Source organism: Puma concolor, chromosome E2 (genome assembly GCF_028749965.1).
Source record: "Puma concolor isolate L17-30 chromosome E2, mPumCon1.1.hap2, whole genome shotgun sequence".
Lineage (NCBI taxonomy): Eukaryota > Metazoa > Chordata > Mammalia > Carnivora > Felidae > Puma > Puma concolor.
The window spans coordinates 52,332,584-52,348,961 of NC_141681.1; the positions used below are offsets into that span (position 1 = coordinate 52,332,584).

At 48.6% G+C, this 16,378-nt stretch overlaps 1 protein-coding gene across 1 annotated transcript; it reads left to right on the plus strand.

Annotated features, from left to right (window-relative positions):
- Positions 1-320: 320 nt before the first annotated feature.
- PNMA8A (PNMA family member 8A) lies at positions 321-4,547 on the plus strand. The gene is made up of 2 exons (XM_086690174.1): positions 321-571; positions 717-4,547. Exon 2 carries the CDS (start codon positions 805-807, stop codon positions 2,257-2,259), a length of 1,455 nt encoding a protein of 484 aa, XP_086546300.1. The 5' UTR covers positions 321-571; positions 717-804; the 3' UTR covers positions 2,260-4,547.
- Positions 4,548-16,378: the final 11,831 nt, after the last annotated feature.

The window sequence follows — 16,378 nt, forward strand, 5'->3', positions numbered from 1 at the left end:
GTGGGGGTGGGGGGTGAACCCAACAGGAAGGCGAAAGACAGGAGGGCTAGTTGGTTGCCATGCTAAAGTCAGGGCATTCCACCTCCATCCCCGAGGCCCCCGTTGAATCGAAAAGGATGGAAAGAGTGCGTCTGGAGGGAAAATCGGAGAATGCGCAGACCCCGGGGTCGGCGAGCTGACCATCCGCTCTCCAGCCGGGCTCCCGTCCCCAGCGCCCCTGCCAGCGGCGGCCGGTTGCCATGGCGACCGCGGGAGGCGCGCGGCCGGGCGGCGCGGGCGCAAGTGCGCAAGCGCGCGCTGCGACGCCGGCCTGGGCTCCGCGCAGCTGCAGGGCTCGAGGCGCCGCGTGACCCGTCCGGGGCCGGAGCGGACGCCGGCTCCTCGGCCCTTTTCGCCGGGAACAGCCGGCCTGGGTGGCCCGAGCTGGCGCCTGGCGAGCGGCTGCCTCCCCGGCGGCCTGTCCTCAGCCCGACCCGACCCGGGAGGCCGGGACGCGAGGCTGCAAGGAGCCCTGCCGGGCGGCCGCCACCCGCGGGGCGGGGCGCGGTTTTCGGCCGGTCGCGGAACACGTGTGAGCACCCGGGGCCCGGTTTGGGGAGGAGGGACCTGGGAAGGCGCGAGGCCCGCCGGGAGGCCCGCCGCGCTGGGGGCAGCAGAGATCCCTGAGCCCGGCCGTCTGCCGGGGAATCTGACCTCCCTCTCCTGTCACTTTACAGGATCAGTATTTGGGGCCCGCTGCAGCCCTCGTCCACCTTATAGACGGTTCGGTGCACGTGGGATTAGAGCCGCCAGGTGCCCGCCACCATGGCCATGAACCTTCTGGAGGACTGGTGCCGGGGTATGGAAGTGGACATCCACAGGTCCCTGTTGGTCACGGGCATCCCAGAGGACTGTGGTCAAGCAGAAATTGAGGAGACCTTGCATGGGGTCCTCTCCCCGCTGGGCCCGTACTTCGTGCTCAATAAGATTTTTCTGAGGGAAGAGAACGCCAAAGCTGCCCTAATTGAGGTGGGAGAGGGTGTGAGTCTCAGGGCCGTACCCCGGGAGTTCCCAGCAAGGGGGGGCGTCTGGAGAGTGGTTTGTAGAGACCCCACCCAGGATGCTGAGTTTTTAAAAAATCTGAATGAGTTCTTAGATGCCGAGGGGCGCACGTGGGAGGATGTGGTCCGCCTGCTCCAGCTCAGCCACCCCCCACGGCCCCAGAATCAGCGCCCGGAGAACTGGGCAGAAGCTTTGGGGGTGCTCCTGGGGACAGTGGTGCAAATCGTCTTCTACATGGATGCCGAGATCCGCAGCCGCGAGGAAGTGAGGGCGCAAGAGGTGACTGATGCCCAGGCCGTGGCAGCTTCAGCTTCAGCATCACGGAGGAAGGTCAAGAAGGAGCCAGGATGGGCTGCAGAAGTAGGGTCTGCTTTGAAGACGGAGAATCCCGACAGCTGGCATGACATGGAAGACGAAGGTGACCCCCCCAAACCTCTGGTTCGCAGAGCTGGAGCTAAAAGTCGCTCCAGGAGAAAGAAGCAGAAAAAAAACCCCAAGCAAGAGTCAGTGGCCTGGAAGAAACTCAAAGGCCACCATTCCAAGAGCTCAGCCGCCTTGGAGGGTCCTGAGGCCAATGGCGCGGAAAATATGGAGGCCTCAGAAGCTATCAGGAGCAACAGAAAGCCCTGTGTGAAGCAGGAGGAGTCGGCTTTGAAGAAGCCTGCGGGCAAATGTGCCTGGAAGGCTCCCAGCAAGCCATCCCGTGATGCCCAGTCAGAAGCTGTGAGTCCCGGAATTGCTTCCGGGTCAGACCAAGATGGCGGTCAGGAAGGCCCACCAAAGAAGAAGGCCGTGGGCTGGGCCTTGGCAAAGAGCCCTGCCCCCATGAGAAAGAAAAAGAAGGTAAGCTTGGGCCCTGTCTCTTACGTCCTTGTCGATTCGGAAGATGCCAAGAAAAAACCGATGATGGCAAAGAAAGGGCCAGCCGCAAGAGAGGCATCAGTTCAGAAGGCCCTCCGAGGCCCACAGCCCGCGGAGTTGCCAGCCTCGACCTCACAGGGCCCAGAGGCCGACCCAGAAGGCTCCCCTCGTGCCTCCAGTGGTGAGAACGACCACAGAAGTCATTTGGGGTGCGCCGACAAGTGGATGAGTGGGGAAGAGCCGGAGCGCCGGGTGGGGGCAGGTCAGGGGGTGCATGAGGAGGACCCCAGTGCAGTGGAAGAGGCAGATGAGGTTTTAGAGGGCGAGAGCCCTGACCTCCCTCCTAGGAGCCCCTGAAGGCCAACATGGGGGACACCGGTGGGCAGGCGGTGGCCACGCAGATCCGCCACCTCTCCTTTGTCGGTGACTGTCGCTGTGGTAGTCTCCATTCTGCCACTCCATCTGACCCAGCTCCCTTAATAAAAACCCAGTGGTTTGGAGTGATAATGATCAATGGGTCGTCAAGGTAGGTGGCTTTGAAGGTGGAGTTTTCTGGAGGCCTGGTTGGGGGATAGGAATGTTCAAGCACTGAAAAGGACCAAGGGAGTGAGAAGAAAACAAAAATTCCACAGGACACCCACTTCCCCTTTTGAGCTCTTCTAATCCACAGAACCCAGAAAGCTTTGATTTGGAGGACCACCCGTAGCTGGTTAGTTGAAAGGCGTCCAAGGAAGAAGTATCACGTTGGGAACAAAAGTTTTTTCTTATTGAGTGAACTTTTGACTCTTAAAGGACCCCGTTTGTAAAGATGTGGCTCTCAGAGGGGAAGTATCCGTGAGCTCTTAGGTGAGAGAGATTAAGGGAGGGAGGTACATTGCTCTGCTCTTTTCTCTGCCACGCCTGCTTTTGCACCTCCCCTTGACTCACCTTCAGAGGTTAGAGGGTCACTAAGATTGGGAAAATTCTAGAACATTTACCTTTACATACACAGGCGGGATCCCTGTTAACGGCCACCCGTGTTCTGCCTTTCTTCTTCATTCCCTGCTTTCTGGATGGCCAGCCAACCTCTGCATGCAGGGTCTGGCATATTCTCCCACCTTCTCTGTGTTTCCATCATGGGTAAGTTAAGCTGAGATCGTCCAAGCGGACCTGCCCGCCTTGCTCCTGCTGGTTTTCAGCTTCCATCCTCCAGTTAACTGGCCAGAGGGTGAGAAGGTCCCAAGAGTTAGTTTTAGGGGACTTAGGCCTTGACGTACTTGAGCTTTAGATTCTGTTAATAAAAGTGGTATTTGGATTCCCGTTTAGCGTCTGGCCGTCTCAGGACGCCCATGGGGAGAGGGGGTGATCAGTAGGGAAGGACTCAGGCGCTTCTGGCTTCCCAGCCCCTAATTCCATCCAGCGCCACCAAACTCTGTGTCTTTGGGGCTAAAGACCCTTCTCACGTAATCAGAGAGGGAAAAAATTCTTAAAAACTTGGCTGTTAATTTCTGTCATCCGAATAGACCAACATTCCTTGTCTCCCGTGTGTGTGTGTGTGTGTGTGTGTGTGTGTGTGTGTGTGTGTAGGGGGAGGGGGTGGGGTACCTGACACCATTGGTTTTCAAATAGTGTCCTGGGAGGCCCAAAGCATGCTCGAAGATGTAATCCAAACCTTTTTTTTCCCATGTATTTAATTTATTTATTTAATTTATTATTTTTTTGAAAGAGTGTGCGCCCATGCGGGGGAGGGGGAGGGACAGAGGCAGAGAGATTCTTAAGCAGGCTCCACGCCTGGCGCAGAGCCCTATCTCACAACCGTGAGATCATGACCTGAGCTGAAATCAAGTCGTCAGATGCCCAACCAACTGAGCCATCCAGGCTCCCCCATGTGTTGGGAAAATAAAGAAAAAAAAAGGTTCTTGCTTCAGCAGCACATATACTTAAAAAAAAAAAAAAAGCTGGAACTTAAACAGTCGTAAGCCAAACCAATCACATAGGAGACTATCAGAATATTACCTTGTGTTCATAAGTGAACTTGACTTTGTACAGCTCTCCCATGAGTTGTTTCTCCCATCCGTTTGCGTATAATTGAACTTGTAAACGTGGCGGCCGAGAAAGGTCGGAGGTGGGAGAGATTCAGTCACGTGCATGCCCTGTGACGACGTAACCCTCCGGAAGAAGTTTCCCTTTGTAATTCACACGCTCCTGTTAACTTTAGTTGTGTGATACCACATCCGTGTATTTGCCTAATATTGTCACGCGGTTTTAGCCCTTTCTGTGTTCAGGGGCCTCCCTTCTGTTTTTGTGATGGAGAACGTGAGCACTCGTTAGACGTTGTTAGTAATTCCGCTTTGAAAATAAATTTCTTCGTAACAGTTAATTTCAAAATCCTGGAGGAGTCTAACTGAAGGTGCAGGGGGAAAAAAAAGAAAAAAGAACCCGGCTTCTATCTGCAGCCCTTCCGCCGTGTGCCTCGAGGCTTTCCTTGGGTTTGTGCAGAACCGAACACAGGAGTGCACTTGCTCTCAAGCTGGGAAAGCCTGTGACTCTCCAGCACCCAGTTTCAAGGGCAGGTCCATTAAGGGCTTCATTGTGTTAACAGATCGACACCATGACGGGTAAATGTAAACATGTATGGTACAAAATAAAGTTTAGCAAATTAAGTAGCTGTTGGCTCTCTTGTAGGCTATGTCCTGGCTTATTTGAGAACAGGGTTCCCCCCCCCCACCCCCATCACCAGTGAACTACACACAGCGGCCCAGCCTGGCACCAGCTGTCGTCAGTCCTGCGAGGGTTGTCAGTTTTCCATGACAGAAGATGCCACCGAGGTGTCCTTTCTGCGCTATACCCTTCCACCGACGCGAAAGGGTGTCCCGCAGATCTTGGGGGTTTCTAGAAGTTTCGAAAACAGGTAACTGGTGACATGAATTTGTGTGAACATGTTAGTGTATTTTGAAAAGCGGCCGGAAGATGAAAACCCTTCCTTCCCCTCCCTTCAGACAGAGGCAGGTTTTCAGCTTAAAAATTCAGTTTTCTCCTGCCCAACGCCCTCCCCTGCCAGGGCTTCCTGAACCAGGGTGGCGGCTGCATCAGTCACCTGGGGTGTCTGTGAAAAGTACCATTCCTGGGCCCCACCTGCTGATCCGGGGTCGCTTGGAGGTGGCATTTGTGCTGGGAACCTGTATCCTCGGCAACTTCTGAGAATTCTCATGCACGCCCAGCGGAGCGGCTGGTGGAGAGCTCTGGACGGAGAAGTTTGCGCTTGAGGAAAGGGAAGGATCCTTCAGGGGCAAGGTTGGGGGTTTCTGAAAGGTGAAGGGAAGGGTCAGGGAGGGAAGATGCACAGGAGACCGAAGGGGAAACCAGCCTTTGGGGAAAGGGGATGGGGGGATGAGGCCCCAGGGAGGAGGCACATGGAAACCCGGTAATTGATCTGGTATTGACTGGGTGCAATTGATCTGGTATTGACTGGGTGCACCGTTCTCCCTTGGTGCAAAAGCCATATCTGGCCAACAACTTTACCTCCCAAGATGCAGTCAGTTACTCCCTCTAGTTCACCCAGCCCCGCAGCAGAGGCTGAAAGGCTGACACGGCCGGAAGTTGAGGGGACAGCCAGGGATGCCCCCCCCCCCCGCCCCGTGAGATGCAGGGGAAGTCCGCCACCTGCAAGGAAGCCCCTCAGCCCCTCTCACACGTGGGGGCAGCATCCTGTTCAGGGTCGTGCCTGGGAGCCACTGTGGGGGACCGGAGTGATCCCCAAGAGCCTCTGCATACACAGGCCGAGGCCCCGCAGGCAGTGTCTTCCCTCATCCGTGCTGTCCGCCCAGATGTGGTGGGCATCGACTGTGTGGCAGCCAGGAACAAGACAAAGACTCCCGCCCTCCCGGGCTGGCGTTCTGGTGGGAGGTAGACCGCGCATCCAGGGACGCTGACAGGTAAGGGGTGGTGGGTATGACGCTGAAACAAAGCGGGAGGGGGGTCCAGGTGAATGAGTGTGTGAGTGAGACAGAGTGTTGCTGTTTCAACGCAGCGGTCAGGGAGGGCGTCTCTGGGGAGGCGATACCCGAGGGAGGTGAGGGAGCCAGAGAGACGGCTGGCTGGTGGAACAGCATCCCAGACAGAGGGAAGAGTCAGCATGAAGGGGGGCAGGAGAATGCTGGTGTGTTTGAGAAAAAACAAGGAGGAGGGAGGTGTGGCCAGAGGGGGTGGCGAGGAGGACAGGAGGAGGTGAGGTCAGGGCCGTTTGGGAGGCTGATCTCTCAGGGATTGTGGGCTTCAGAAAGGGTTAGATTTTGGCTTCAGTCTGGGTGAGTCGGGAGCCATGGAGGTTCTGAGCAGAGGGTCAGGATCACACTTAGGTTTTCACAGGCTGCCTTTGGCTGCTGGTGGGGAATGGGGCTATGGGGTTGGGGGGTGGTGGGGGTGAGGGGAGAGCTGGAAACCCAGTGAGGATGTGACTGCAAGAGTGCTGCTGGCCCGGCTGGGGAACCCCGGAAGCTCTAGAAAGAGCTGCCAGTTATGTTGTTACAGGTCAAGAATAAAGATGTCAACTTACCCATGATCCATTTATCCTTGTTTTTTTCATTTTTAGGTAAAATGCTGCATATACGGTGAAATGCATACTCTTAAGCGAACTCAGTGGTGAGTTTTGACATAAAATTTACCATCTTCACCATTTTCATCTTTATTTTTTATTTTTTTAATGTTTATTTTTGAGAGAGAGAGAGGGAGAGAGCATGAGCGGGAGAGGGGGAGAGAGAGAATCACAGAATCGGAAGCAGGCTCCAGGCTCTGAGCTGTCAGCACAGAGCCCGATGCGGGACTCGAACCCACGAACTTCGCGATCATGACCTGCACCAAAGTCGGACGCTTAACCGACTGAGCCACCCAGGCGCCCCTCGACTTGTCATATTTTGAAGAAACGCCATGTTGGTTCTCATTGGGCTGCCTTGGTTTTAAAATCCCAGCCCAAGCATGCCCTCTACAATGCAGTTACAGAAGCGAGGGAGCTCAGCCACATGGCAGAAACTTCTCCGGCCCATCTACCAACTGCTTCAGTTTCACTGCCGGGATTATGAGGGAACCTGGAACCAATCTTACTGGCACGGTCTGGCATTATAGCTGACTCTGTGCCAATTGTCAGTTGAGGTGTTCTCCCGATACCGCTTTGTGGGAAGGAATGGAAGCAGTTGTCTGGGTTAAAGATTCAACACTGAAAACAAAACAAAACAAAACAAAACTACCGTGACTCCTCCAAGCCTCTGGATCGGGTTTAACTTGGGCATTTCCTGTATGTCCTGTGATTGCAGGACGAATGGCTTAACATTTTTACAGCTGGGGTAGCCAAGAAAATTCTAGAACAGACAAGGCAAGAGGATGGGCTTGTGGGTTGTTAAAAGATATTATACACATATGTTGTGAATCCAGAGTCACAGATGAACCAGTAGCACAGGAGAGCAAATCCAGGAAGAAACACATAGATTTGGGGCATTTCATTTGGTGGTTTTGCAGATCAGAGCGAAAAGAGAGATAAAGAGTGGTGTTGTGCCAGCAGCGGGGAAAGGGGCTAGTTTCCCTAAAAAAAAAATAAATGTGAGGGATACCTGGGTGGCTCAGTCGGTTAAGTGTCTGACTCTTAGGTCATGATCTCACGGCTTCATGGGTTAGAGCCCCACATCGGGCTCTGTGCTGGCAGTGTGGAGCCTTCTTGGGAATCTCTCTCTCCCTCTCTCTGTGCCCCTCCCCGACTCACGCTGTCTCCGTCTCTCTCAAAATAAAGAAAGAAACTTAAAAGAAAAAGAAACTGGACACATGGAAGAATAAAATACTTAAAGTGACATTACAAAAGTGATAGAAGAAAATATAGGTGAGTTCATCCATCATTCTGGTGTGAGAAAGCCTTTTCTAAGCAGGATATAAAACCTCAGGGCCATGAAAGGAAGAAAATCAATTGTCAACATAAAAATTTTAACCCACCTCACGGCAAACGTTACTATAAACAAAAAGACAAATGGCTCACATGGAAGATATTTGCACTATATATCACAGCAAAGATCTACTTTTTAAACTTTACTGACAACTAATTCAAATTAATAAGCAAAAGACAAACAACCTAATAGAAAAACGGGCAAAGCGTCTGAACAGGCAATCCACTAATGACTGAGAAATTGCCTCACCGCACTCACGTTGCGATCGACACAATCAAAACAAGGTAGCATTTTGCCACCTGATGGGCAAAAGGTTTTACACTGTACATATTCCCTGCTGCAAAAGTATCAGGGAGAAGTCTCATAGAGCATATTTGTTTGCTTAAGTTGAGGCCAAATTTCTGGAGTTTTTATTGACTTCTGACAATTACAACTAATACTTCCAAAGAACACTGGTAAACCTGTGTTGCTTTTACAAAATATCAATTTGATGGTGCTCCATCGGTTGCACCTTATATTTCCTTTTTTTGTATATATATATTTCCCCATATGAAAAAAATGCCACATCACGGACTTGTAAAAAGCACCCAAACGAATACATTATTTACTCCAAACGACATGAGCTAGTGTGGTCGGATTAAATCGTTCCCCCATAGATTACACAGTAATTCTATCTACCACTGCTTATCGATTTGCACTTTTTGTGATGGAAGGGGTGCTAGGGAAGACCAGAGAGCTGTGCTGATCTGTGCTAAAGCTCACCACAGGCCATGTCGGGGCCTGTCATGTTGCCCCCGGGAGTCCTGGCTCTACCCAGCGCATGTGTCCCGCTCAATGAAATGTCAGGTGCAGCTCTCACAGATCCGGTCCTGGCTCGTGTCCAGGCCTAATGGCCACGTACTAGCAAGAGAATGTGGGGCAGGTCTCTGCCAAGCAGCATGGTCTTAGGGATTATCTTAGTGCTTCGTGTGAGATGGGCATTTCTCCTGCGACTTTTGCAATTTCCAGGAAGATAAGGAGTTGTCGGAGGCTTAGTGCTTCCGTTATGATACCACGTTTCCTGGGATTTCCACTTTCAAGCTGCTGGCTCTGTTTAACCAGAGCCATATCCTGGGTTGACAACACGAGCTGTTGAAAGATTGTTCTCATATGAGAAGATACGGAAATGTCTGGGAAAGAATGTACTGGAGAGGAGCCACCCTATAATCCAAAAATACGTACACAACACATAAACGTGCAAACTTATTTTACGTAGTGTAATTCATTTAGAAGTGTAGAGTCTGTGCTTTTGGTCGCTGGAAAGACAGTAGGGGAAAAGAAAAGAGACAAACCACAAATTGGGAAAAATACTCACAGCACATGTAACAGACACAGGCTAGTTTGTTTACCAAAAGCTAATCATGGAGTAATTCGACAACCTGGCAGAAGAATACGCAAAGGACATGAACAGAGAGTTTAGAGGAAAGAAATCAAGATGGCTAATAAATGTGCGAAAACACAACGTTCAACACCATTCTTATTTAAGAATTAGAATCAAAAGCGATGAATTATATGGGGGTGCCTGGCCGGCCCAGTCAGTAGAGCATGGAACTCTTGATCTCAGGGTTGTAAGTTCGAGCTCCATGTTGGGTTTAGAGATTACTTACAAGTAAAATCTTTAAAAAAAAAAAAAAAAGTGTTTTTTAAAGCAATGAATTATACAGTTGTTCACCAATCAGAAATTTAAAAGTTGGGTAAAAACCCACTGCTGGTGAAGCTGTGGAGAAATGGGCAGTCTCACCCACTATTGGTGGGAAGGTGGATCTGTCCACTCTGGAGGGAGTCTAGATGCCTGTGATTTCAGGGCTGATGAAATCAATCATTGGGCATTCTTGGGATGAATTACCATGTGCTGAGGGGAAAAGCTTTCCAGGCCATCGTTTAAGGAGAAATTCACAAGAATGCATATTAAGACTGCATTTGTTTAAAGGTGAAAGATTTGTATGTGAATGCTCATCTGTGGGTAATTTATTCTCCGGAAGTGATAAGTAAATAAGCAGTAATAAGAAACGGTCACTGTTACATTTTGGAGAGAGGGACCACGGGAGGAATAGCGATATGGAGAGTCTTACTTTTCACATTATGCCTTTAAATACTCTTTGAATATTACAATCACACACACACACACAATAACTAATTAAACAATGAATGAATTAACTAATTAAAAGTAACAGAGAGGGGCGCCGGGTGGCTCAGTTGGTTAAGCATCTGACTTCGACTCAGGTCATGATCTCATAGCTCGTGAATTCGGGCCACACGTCGGGCTCTGTGCTGACAGCTCAGAGCCTGGAGCTTGCTTGGGATTCTCTCTGCCCTTCCTCTGCTCATGCTCTCTCTCTCTCTCTCTCTCTCTCTCTCTCAAAAATAAATAAAACATTAAAAATTTTTTTAATAAAATAGCAAGTAAAAATAAAATAAAAGATAAAATAAAAATAAAAACACTTAAAAAAAAAAAAAAGCTAAATTACCCCCAAGCCACATTCACGGATATTGCTAAGTTAACCAGTTTTTTCTACAGTTCTTACACGTGTCTGCTGCCGTTTCTGAACAAATATTTGCACTTCTTATAAAGTGTCTTTGTCTTGGAAAGTGTATCCCTGTGGACACCGGGTTTTAGATTAGGTTTGGGGTCCGCCATGCCCGTGCCTGAAAAACTCCGGCAGCTATTCCTGCAAAACACATGCCTTGTCTCGCTTCATTCAATGACAAGTAAACCGCGGGGGACAGCTGCCGTGAGCGTGATTAGTCCATAAAAGCAAATGGATGTGTAAGAACTGGGTGGGAGCTCATGTGCCGCGCGGGGGGGGGGGGGGGGGGCACAGGCTAGGGGCCTCCCCCTGACTTTGACATTCAGGCTAAGCAATGCGAACGGCTGTCAGTGGTCTTGAGAACATAACCAAAACCCAAAAGGTCTCTGCTACCTCTTCCAGCTCCTGGAAGCTAACGTAGGAGCGCGAGATGAAAACTTGTTGCCATGTGAGAGTAACGGAGAATTTTTGGAAAGGCGTGTAATGGCGAGGGGAGGGGGGTTGGCTGGGGTGCAGAGAAAGCCCCGTCCGACTGTAAGATGCATTATAAACGTATGGGATTCCTAACAACTTGGTGCCCCCATATACGAGATTTTCGGGGTGGATGAAGGCAGTATTGCAAGTCAGCAGGCGAGATCAGAAGCAAGGGGCCAAACCTTTGGAGAACAGAGAAATGAAAACCGGATTCCTGTGTTCCTTCCACGGAAATAAATTCCAAATGGGTCAAAAACTTAAATGCAAACCATGGAGGCTTCAAGGAGGCTCAAAACCAAAGCAAAACAAAACAGTGAATTGTGTTAACTATACTGGAAATAAAATAAAACGATAAAATAATAAAATAAAAGTAAAGCAAAATAAATATGAATTCATAGGCGCTCTTAGAAGTGGAGGAAATATTTTCCCAGGCAGAAAAACAAAACGCAGAAGGTATTAGAAGCAAGCTTGATACATTTATAGTCTAAAGCTTGTACGTGACCAAAGAATTCTAAAGGAAGATTTATTTATTTATTAAAAATTTTTTTTTCATTTTTGAAAGAGAGTGCGAGTGGGGGGAGGGGCAGAGAGAGGGAGACAGAGGATCCAAAGCGGGCTCCACGCCGACAGCAGAAAGCCAGATGCGGGGCTCGCACCCACAAACCTTGAGATCATGACCCGAGCCAAACCCAAGAGTCCGGAAGCGTAACTGACTGAGCCACCCAGGCGCCCCTCATAAAGAACGTTTTAAAAACTAACAAGCTGTGAATGCTGTATTTAAAATACTTCCGCTGATGTGTTTTTCCCCCTCTATTTTCAAAACTCTGTTTCTCTAATGTTTATTTATTTTTGAGAGAGAGAGAGAGAGAGACAGACAGAGCACGAGTGGGGGAGGAGCAGAGAGGGGGGACACACAATCAGAAGCAGGCTCCAGGCTCTGAGCTGTCAGCACAGAGCCCGACGCAGGGCTCGAACTCGCGAACCCCGAGATCGTGACCTGAGCCGATCTTGGACACTTAACTGACTGAGCCACCCAGGTGCTCCTCAAAACCTTTTTTTTTTTTTCTAAAGAAGTTTCTCTTTATTTTAACTAATTTCTGCACCCAATGCGGGGCTCGAACTCACAACCCCGAGATCAGGAGTCACTCGCTTTACTGACCCAGCCAGCCAGGCGCCCCCAAAACGTTCATTTATTGTATTTTTTTTTTTATTGTCTTTTTCTTGAATGTTTAAATGGTTGTTAAACGAGCGGGTCCCATTTTCTTTTCAACAATGTCCTGTCTCGTGCCCCTGGTTTTAACATTTATTTATTTTTGGGACAGAGAGAGACAGAGCATGAACGGGGGAGGGGCAGAGAGAGAGGGAGACACAGAATCGGAAACAGGCTCCAGGCTCTGAGCCATCAGCCCAGAGCCCGACGCAGGGCTCGAACTCACGGACCGCGAGATCGTGACCTGGCTGAAGTCGGACGCTCAACCGACTGCGCCACCCAGGCGCCCCTCGTGCCCCTGGTTTTAAACAGCTGCCTCTTCTGATCTCAGTTGCACAGATCCAGAAGGATTCAAAGTGTGACAGTGGGGGAATGTTTTGTTTGTTTATTTATTTAATTTCTGAGCAGAATTGCAACACTCTTGTCATTTGTTATCACAGATGAAAAAGTCATGAGGGAGATACCCTGACTTTGCCAGGATGGGGCCATTTAGAACAGCAAAACCCTTGTGTTCGAGCTCTTTCCACAGCCACTTGTTGCTATAGAGTTCTTATGTCACCATGGCTGAATAAATCCTGGACAGATGCTCCTGTCATTTCTCGGAGCCTGAGGAATGTGAGCAGGGTGGCAGCTGCCGGCCGGGACAGTCTCACATGTGCGGACGTGTTCGGGCGGGATATTCAGATAGGGCTCTGTGCCTTATTCGGGCAGCAGATTTACAAGAAGCGATCACGCCCGCAGAAAAAGAAAAAAGGAACAAAGAAGAAAGAAAGAAAAGAAAGAAAAAAAAGAAAGAAAGGAAGGAAGAAAGAAAGAGAAAGAAAGGAAGGAAGAGAAAAGAAAAAGAAAGAGAGAAAGAAAGAAAGAAAGAAAGAAAAGAAAGAAAGAAAAAGAAAAGAAAGGAAGGAAGAAAGAAAGGAAGGAAGAGAAAAGAAAAAGAAAGAGAAAGAAAGAAAGAAAGAAAGAACAAAAAGAAAGAAAGAGAAAGAAAAAGAAAAGAAAGAAAGGAATGAAGAAAGAGAAAGAAAGGAAGGAAGAGAAAAGAAAAAGAAAGAAAGAAAGAGAGAAAGAAAGAAAGAAAAGAAAGAAAAAAGAAAAAGAAAAGAAAGGAAGAAAGAAAGAAAGGAAGGAAGAGAAAAGAAAAAGAAAGAAAGAAAGAAAGAAAAGAAAAAGAAAGAAAAAGAAAAAGAAAGAAAGGAATGAAGAAAGAAAGAGAAAGGAAGGAAGAGAAAAGAAAAAGAAAGAAAGAAAGAAAGAAAGAGAAAAGAAAAAGAAAGAAAGAGACAGAAAGAAAGAAAAGAAAGAAAAAGAAAAAAAGAAACACTGTTGCTGCAGCCAGTAACGTGGTCTTGGCTTCTAGCACATTTTATTTTTAGGTTGTGGCGATTTGGTTTTTATTTAATCCGTGTGCCTATAAAGAAGGAAACAAGAAGTGACCCGCAACCCCACTGCCAAAATAGCCCCCCCGTGGACATTTGAAAACAAAATATGCACAGTGTTAGACATCCAAACTGGGCAGAATTGAAAAGAGGGCGCACTCCACCATCGCGCTCCTCTGCCGTCCCCCAAAACCAAGGCTCATAACACGTCCTCGCTTTCCCTTCCAAAGGGGAAAAAAATGCTTGTGTTTATACTAGCACGTCTCTGTGTGGGTGCATGCATTTGTGTGAATGTATATGTATTTATATGTGCCTCTATTTGCGTCTATATGTGTGTAAATGTTTGCATTTATGTGTATGTGTGTATGAACGTCTGTATATATATGTGAGTGTGTGCCCATGTATGTTTTCATGTATATGTGTGTATATGATTGTGTGATAACAGCAAGGCGTCTCAGGACCTCGCCTTGGAACTTACACTCCCTCACCTCTGCTCCCTGCTAGGGGTCAAAGCAGTCGCAAGACCCGCCCAGATCCAGGAGGCAGGAAGCGGACCGGCCCGGTCAATGGCAAAGGCACACAGCAAAGGGGTGTGGCCCAAGGAGGCGCGCTTTCTCCGGGGCCATTATTTTCACAATCCAGCACAGTGAATTATTGTACCGCATTTTCGGTGCTTTACTAGTTGCGTTGTGGATTCAAGGGTGTTTATCATAAACGGAACAAACAGATGGGTGCATACATAAAGCAGAAACTAAAGAGTGCCAGCGAAAACAGAAAGGGGTTTAGGAGTAACTGAATTCTCCGCATCGAGGTCCAGAATTAAAAACAAAAATCTCTATTTCTCGTTCACACTTCGTATATCCAGATCAAAGATGACTCATCATGGATGTTCCAGTTGATTTTGGAGCATCTCCTCCAACTTTTGAACAAGTTTTGTTAACGCTTCTTTATTTTTGAAAGAGACAAAGAGCGTGAGTGGGGGAAGGGCAGAGAGAGAGGGAGCCAGAGTCTGAAGTAGGCTCTAGGCTGTCAGCACAGAGCCCTACGCGGGGCTCGAACCCACGAACTCTGAGATCATGACCTGGGCCCAAATCAGGAGTAAGACACTTAACGGCCACCCAGGTGCCCCTTAAATACAGTTCTCAGTGGTCATTTTATCCAGTCTTTATCGTTTGTTCTTTCGTTACTTTAAAAATTAATTTCAGATTTGGTTGGCGGTCTGCCCTTCTCGAATGTGTGCGACCACATTCTCTGATATTTGCATTTACTACTCTTTTTAAATACGTGTAAGCCTTTCAAAGTTGGCTTCGTCACAAAATCAGCTGCTTTTATAATAATCATCTATTCTTTTAGCGTTTTACTCTTAAAACAAATTTTTTTAATGTTTACTTATTTTTGACAGAGAGAGAGAGAGAGACAGGGCACGAGCAGGGGAGGGGCAGAGAGAGAGGGAGACACAGGAACTGAAACAGGCTCCAGGCTCCGAGGTGTCAGCACGGAGCCCGATGCGGGGCTCGAACTCACGAACTGCAAGATCATGACCTAAGCCGAAGTCAGACACTCAACCGACTGAGCCACCCAGGTGCCCCTAGCATTTGGCTCTTAAACTACAAATTATTCTTTTATATTTCAACTGAAAGAATTTCAACATATAAACAACATGAGGAGAGTTTTTGTCCCTTGTTACACGAAGAGCTAAATTCTAAATGGGACACGGTGTGTTCAGATAACGACAGTCGATGGAAATGACGGTAGTGGCTGGGTCCCCACTACTGATGGGATTAGACGGATGGTCACCTAGGCAACCAGAGCATCGCTGATGCTGCTGGGCTCAGGGTGGGGCAGAGATGGCTGCTTGGCTCTCCAAACACTCAACCCGAAGGCTGGGGGGGCCAAAGTGTCACATCTTTCTGAAAAAGACCATGCTGATCCTGCCGTACATCTCATTGTTCCCTACCCTTTCCCATAGGTGTTTTGTCTCTGAGCTCTGTCCCTGTTGCTGTGTGGAAACAACTATTAAATTCCTATTCTGGAAAGTATTGTAAATGAGAAGGAAGGGACTCTGTCTGGTCCTCCTTCTTAATGATTGGAATTCAGATGTGATGACTGGAGCTTGAGCAGCCATGTTGGGCCATGAGGTGGAAGCTACCTGACAGAGAATGGCAGAGCCACAAGTTAAAAGGAGCTTGGGTCTCTCATGACTGTGGAGCCACATGCAGCCCTGAGCTGTCAGCCTTCAGATTTCTTCCCTCCCCCTCTCTCTCACATTAAGTATTCATATCTTTCACTTGAGTGGTGTACTAAATGCATTTCTTACCGTGCTCAAGGACCGTTAACATGTCCAAAGGAAACATCACAGGCATTACTAAACTGTAATTGGGAGAACTTCAGGGAAGTTGCATTGAATCTTTAGATGAATTGAAGAGAGAGGCACCTGGGCGTCTCAGCAGGTTAAATGTCCGACTTCGGCTCAGGTCATGATCTCACGGATTGTGGATTCAAGCCCCATGTCAGGCTCTGTGCTGACAGCTCAGGGCCTGGAACCCGCTTCGGATTCTGTGTCTCCCTCTCTCTCTCTGTCCCTCCCCTGGCTTGTGCTCTCTCTCTCTCTCTCTCTCAAAAATAAATAAACATTAAAAAAATTTTAATAAAACATTTAAAACCACGGCATCATACACCTTGCTTTATTATGTAAGCAATACCTCTTGAGGATTTCAGCCTATCATTTCACAGAAAAGGAATCTTTCCATGTCAGCATAGAGAGACGCCCTTCCTGAGATATATTTTTTTTTCTTTTTTTCTTAACACAGCAATTTGTTCCATACTATGGATGCTTAACTGTCCTCTATGAATGGATATTTGGTCTAACTGCAATCTTGGGCTAATGCTCTCTTTGCTTTTCAAACTCACACTCTTTGGGTTCTCCTGCCCCTCCGCTTG

Excerpts from the sequence above, each read along its gene's own strand:
- PNMA8A (XM_086690174.1), top strand. The coding sequence starts at position 805 with ATGGCCATGAACCTTCTGGAGGACTGGTGCCGGGGTATGGAAGTGGAC.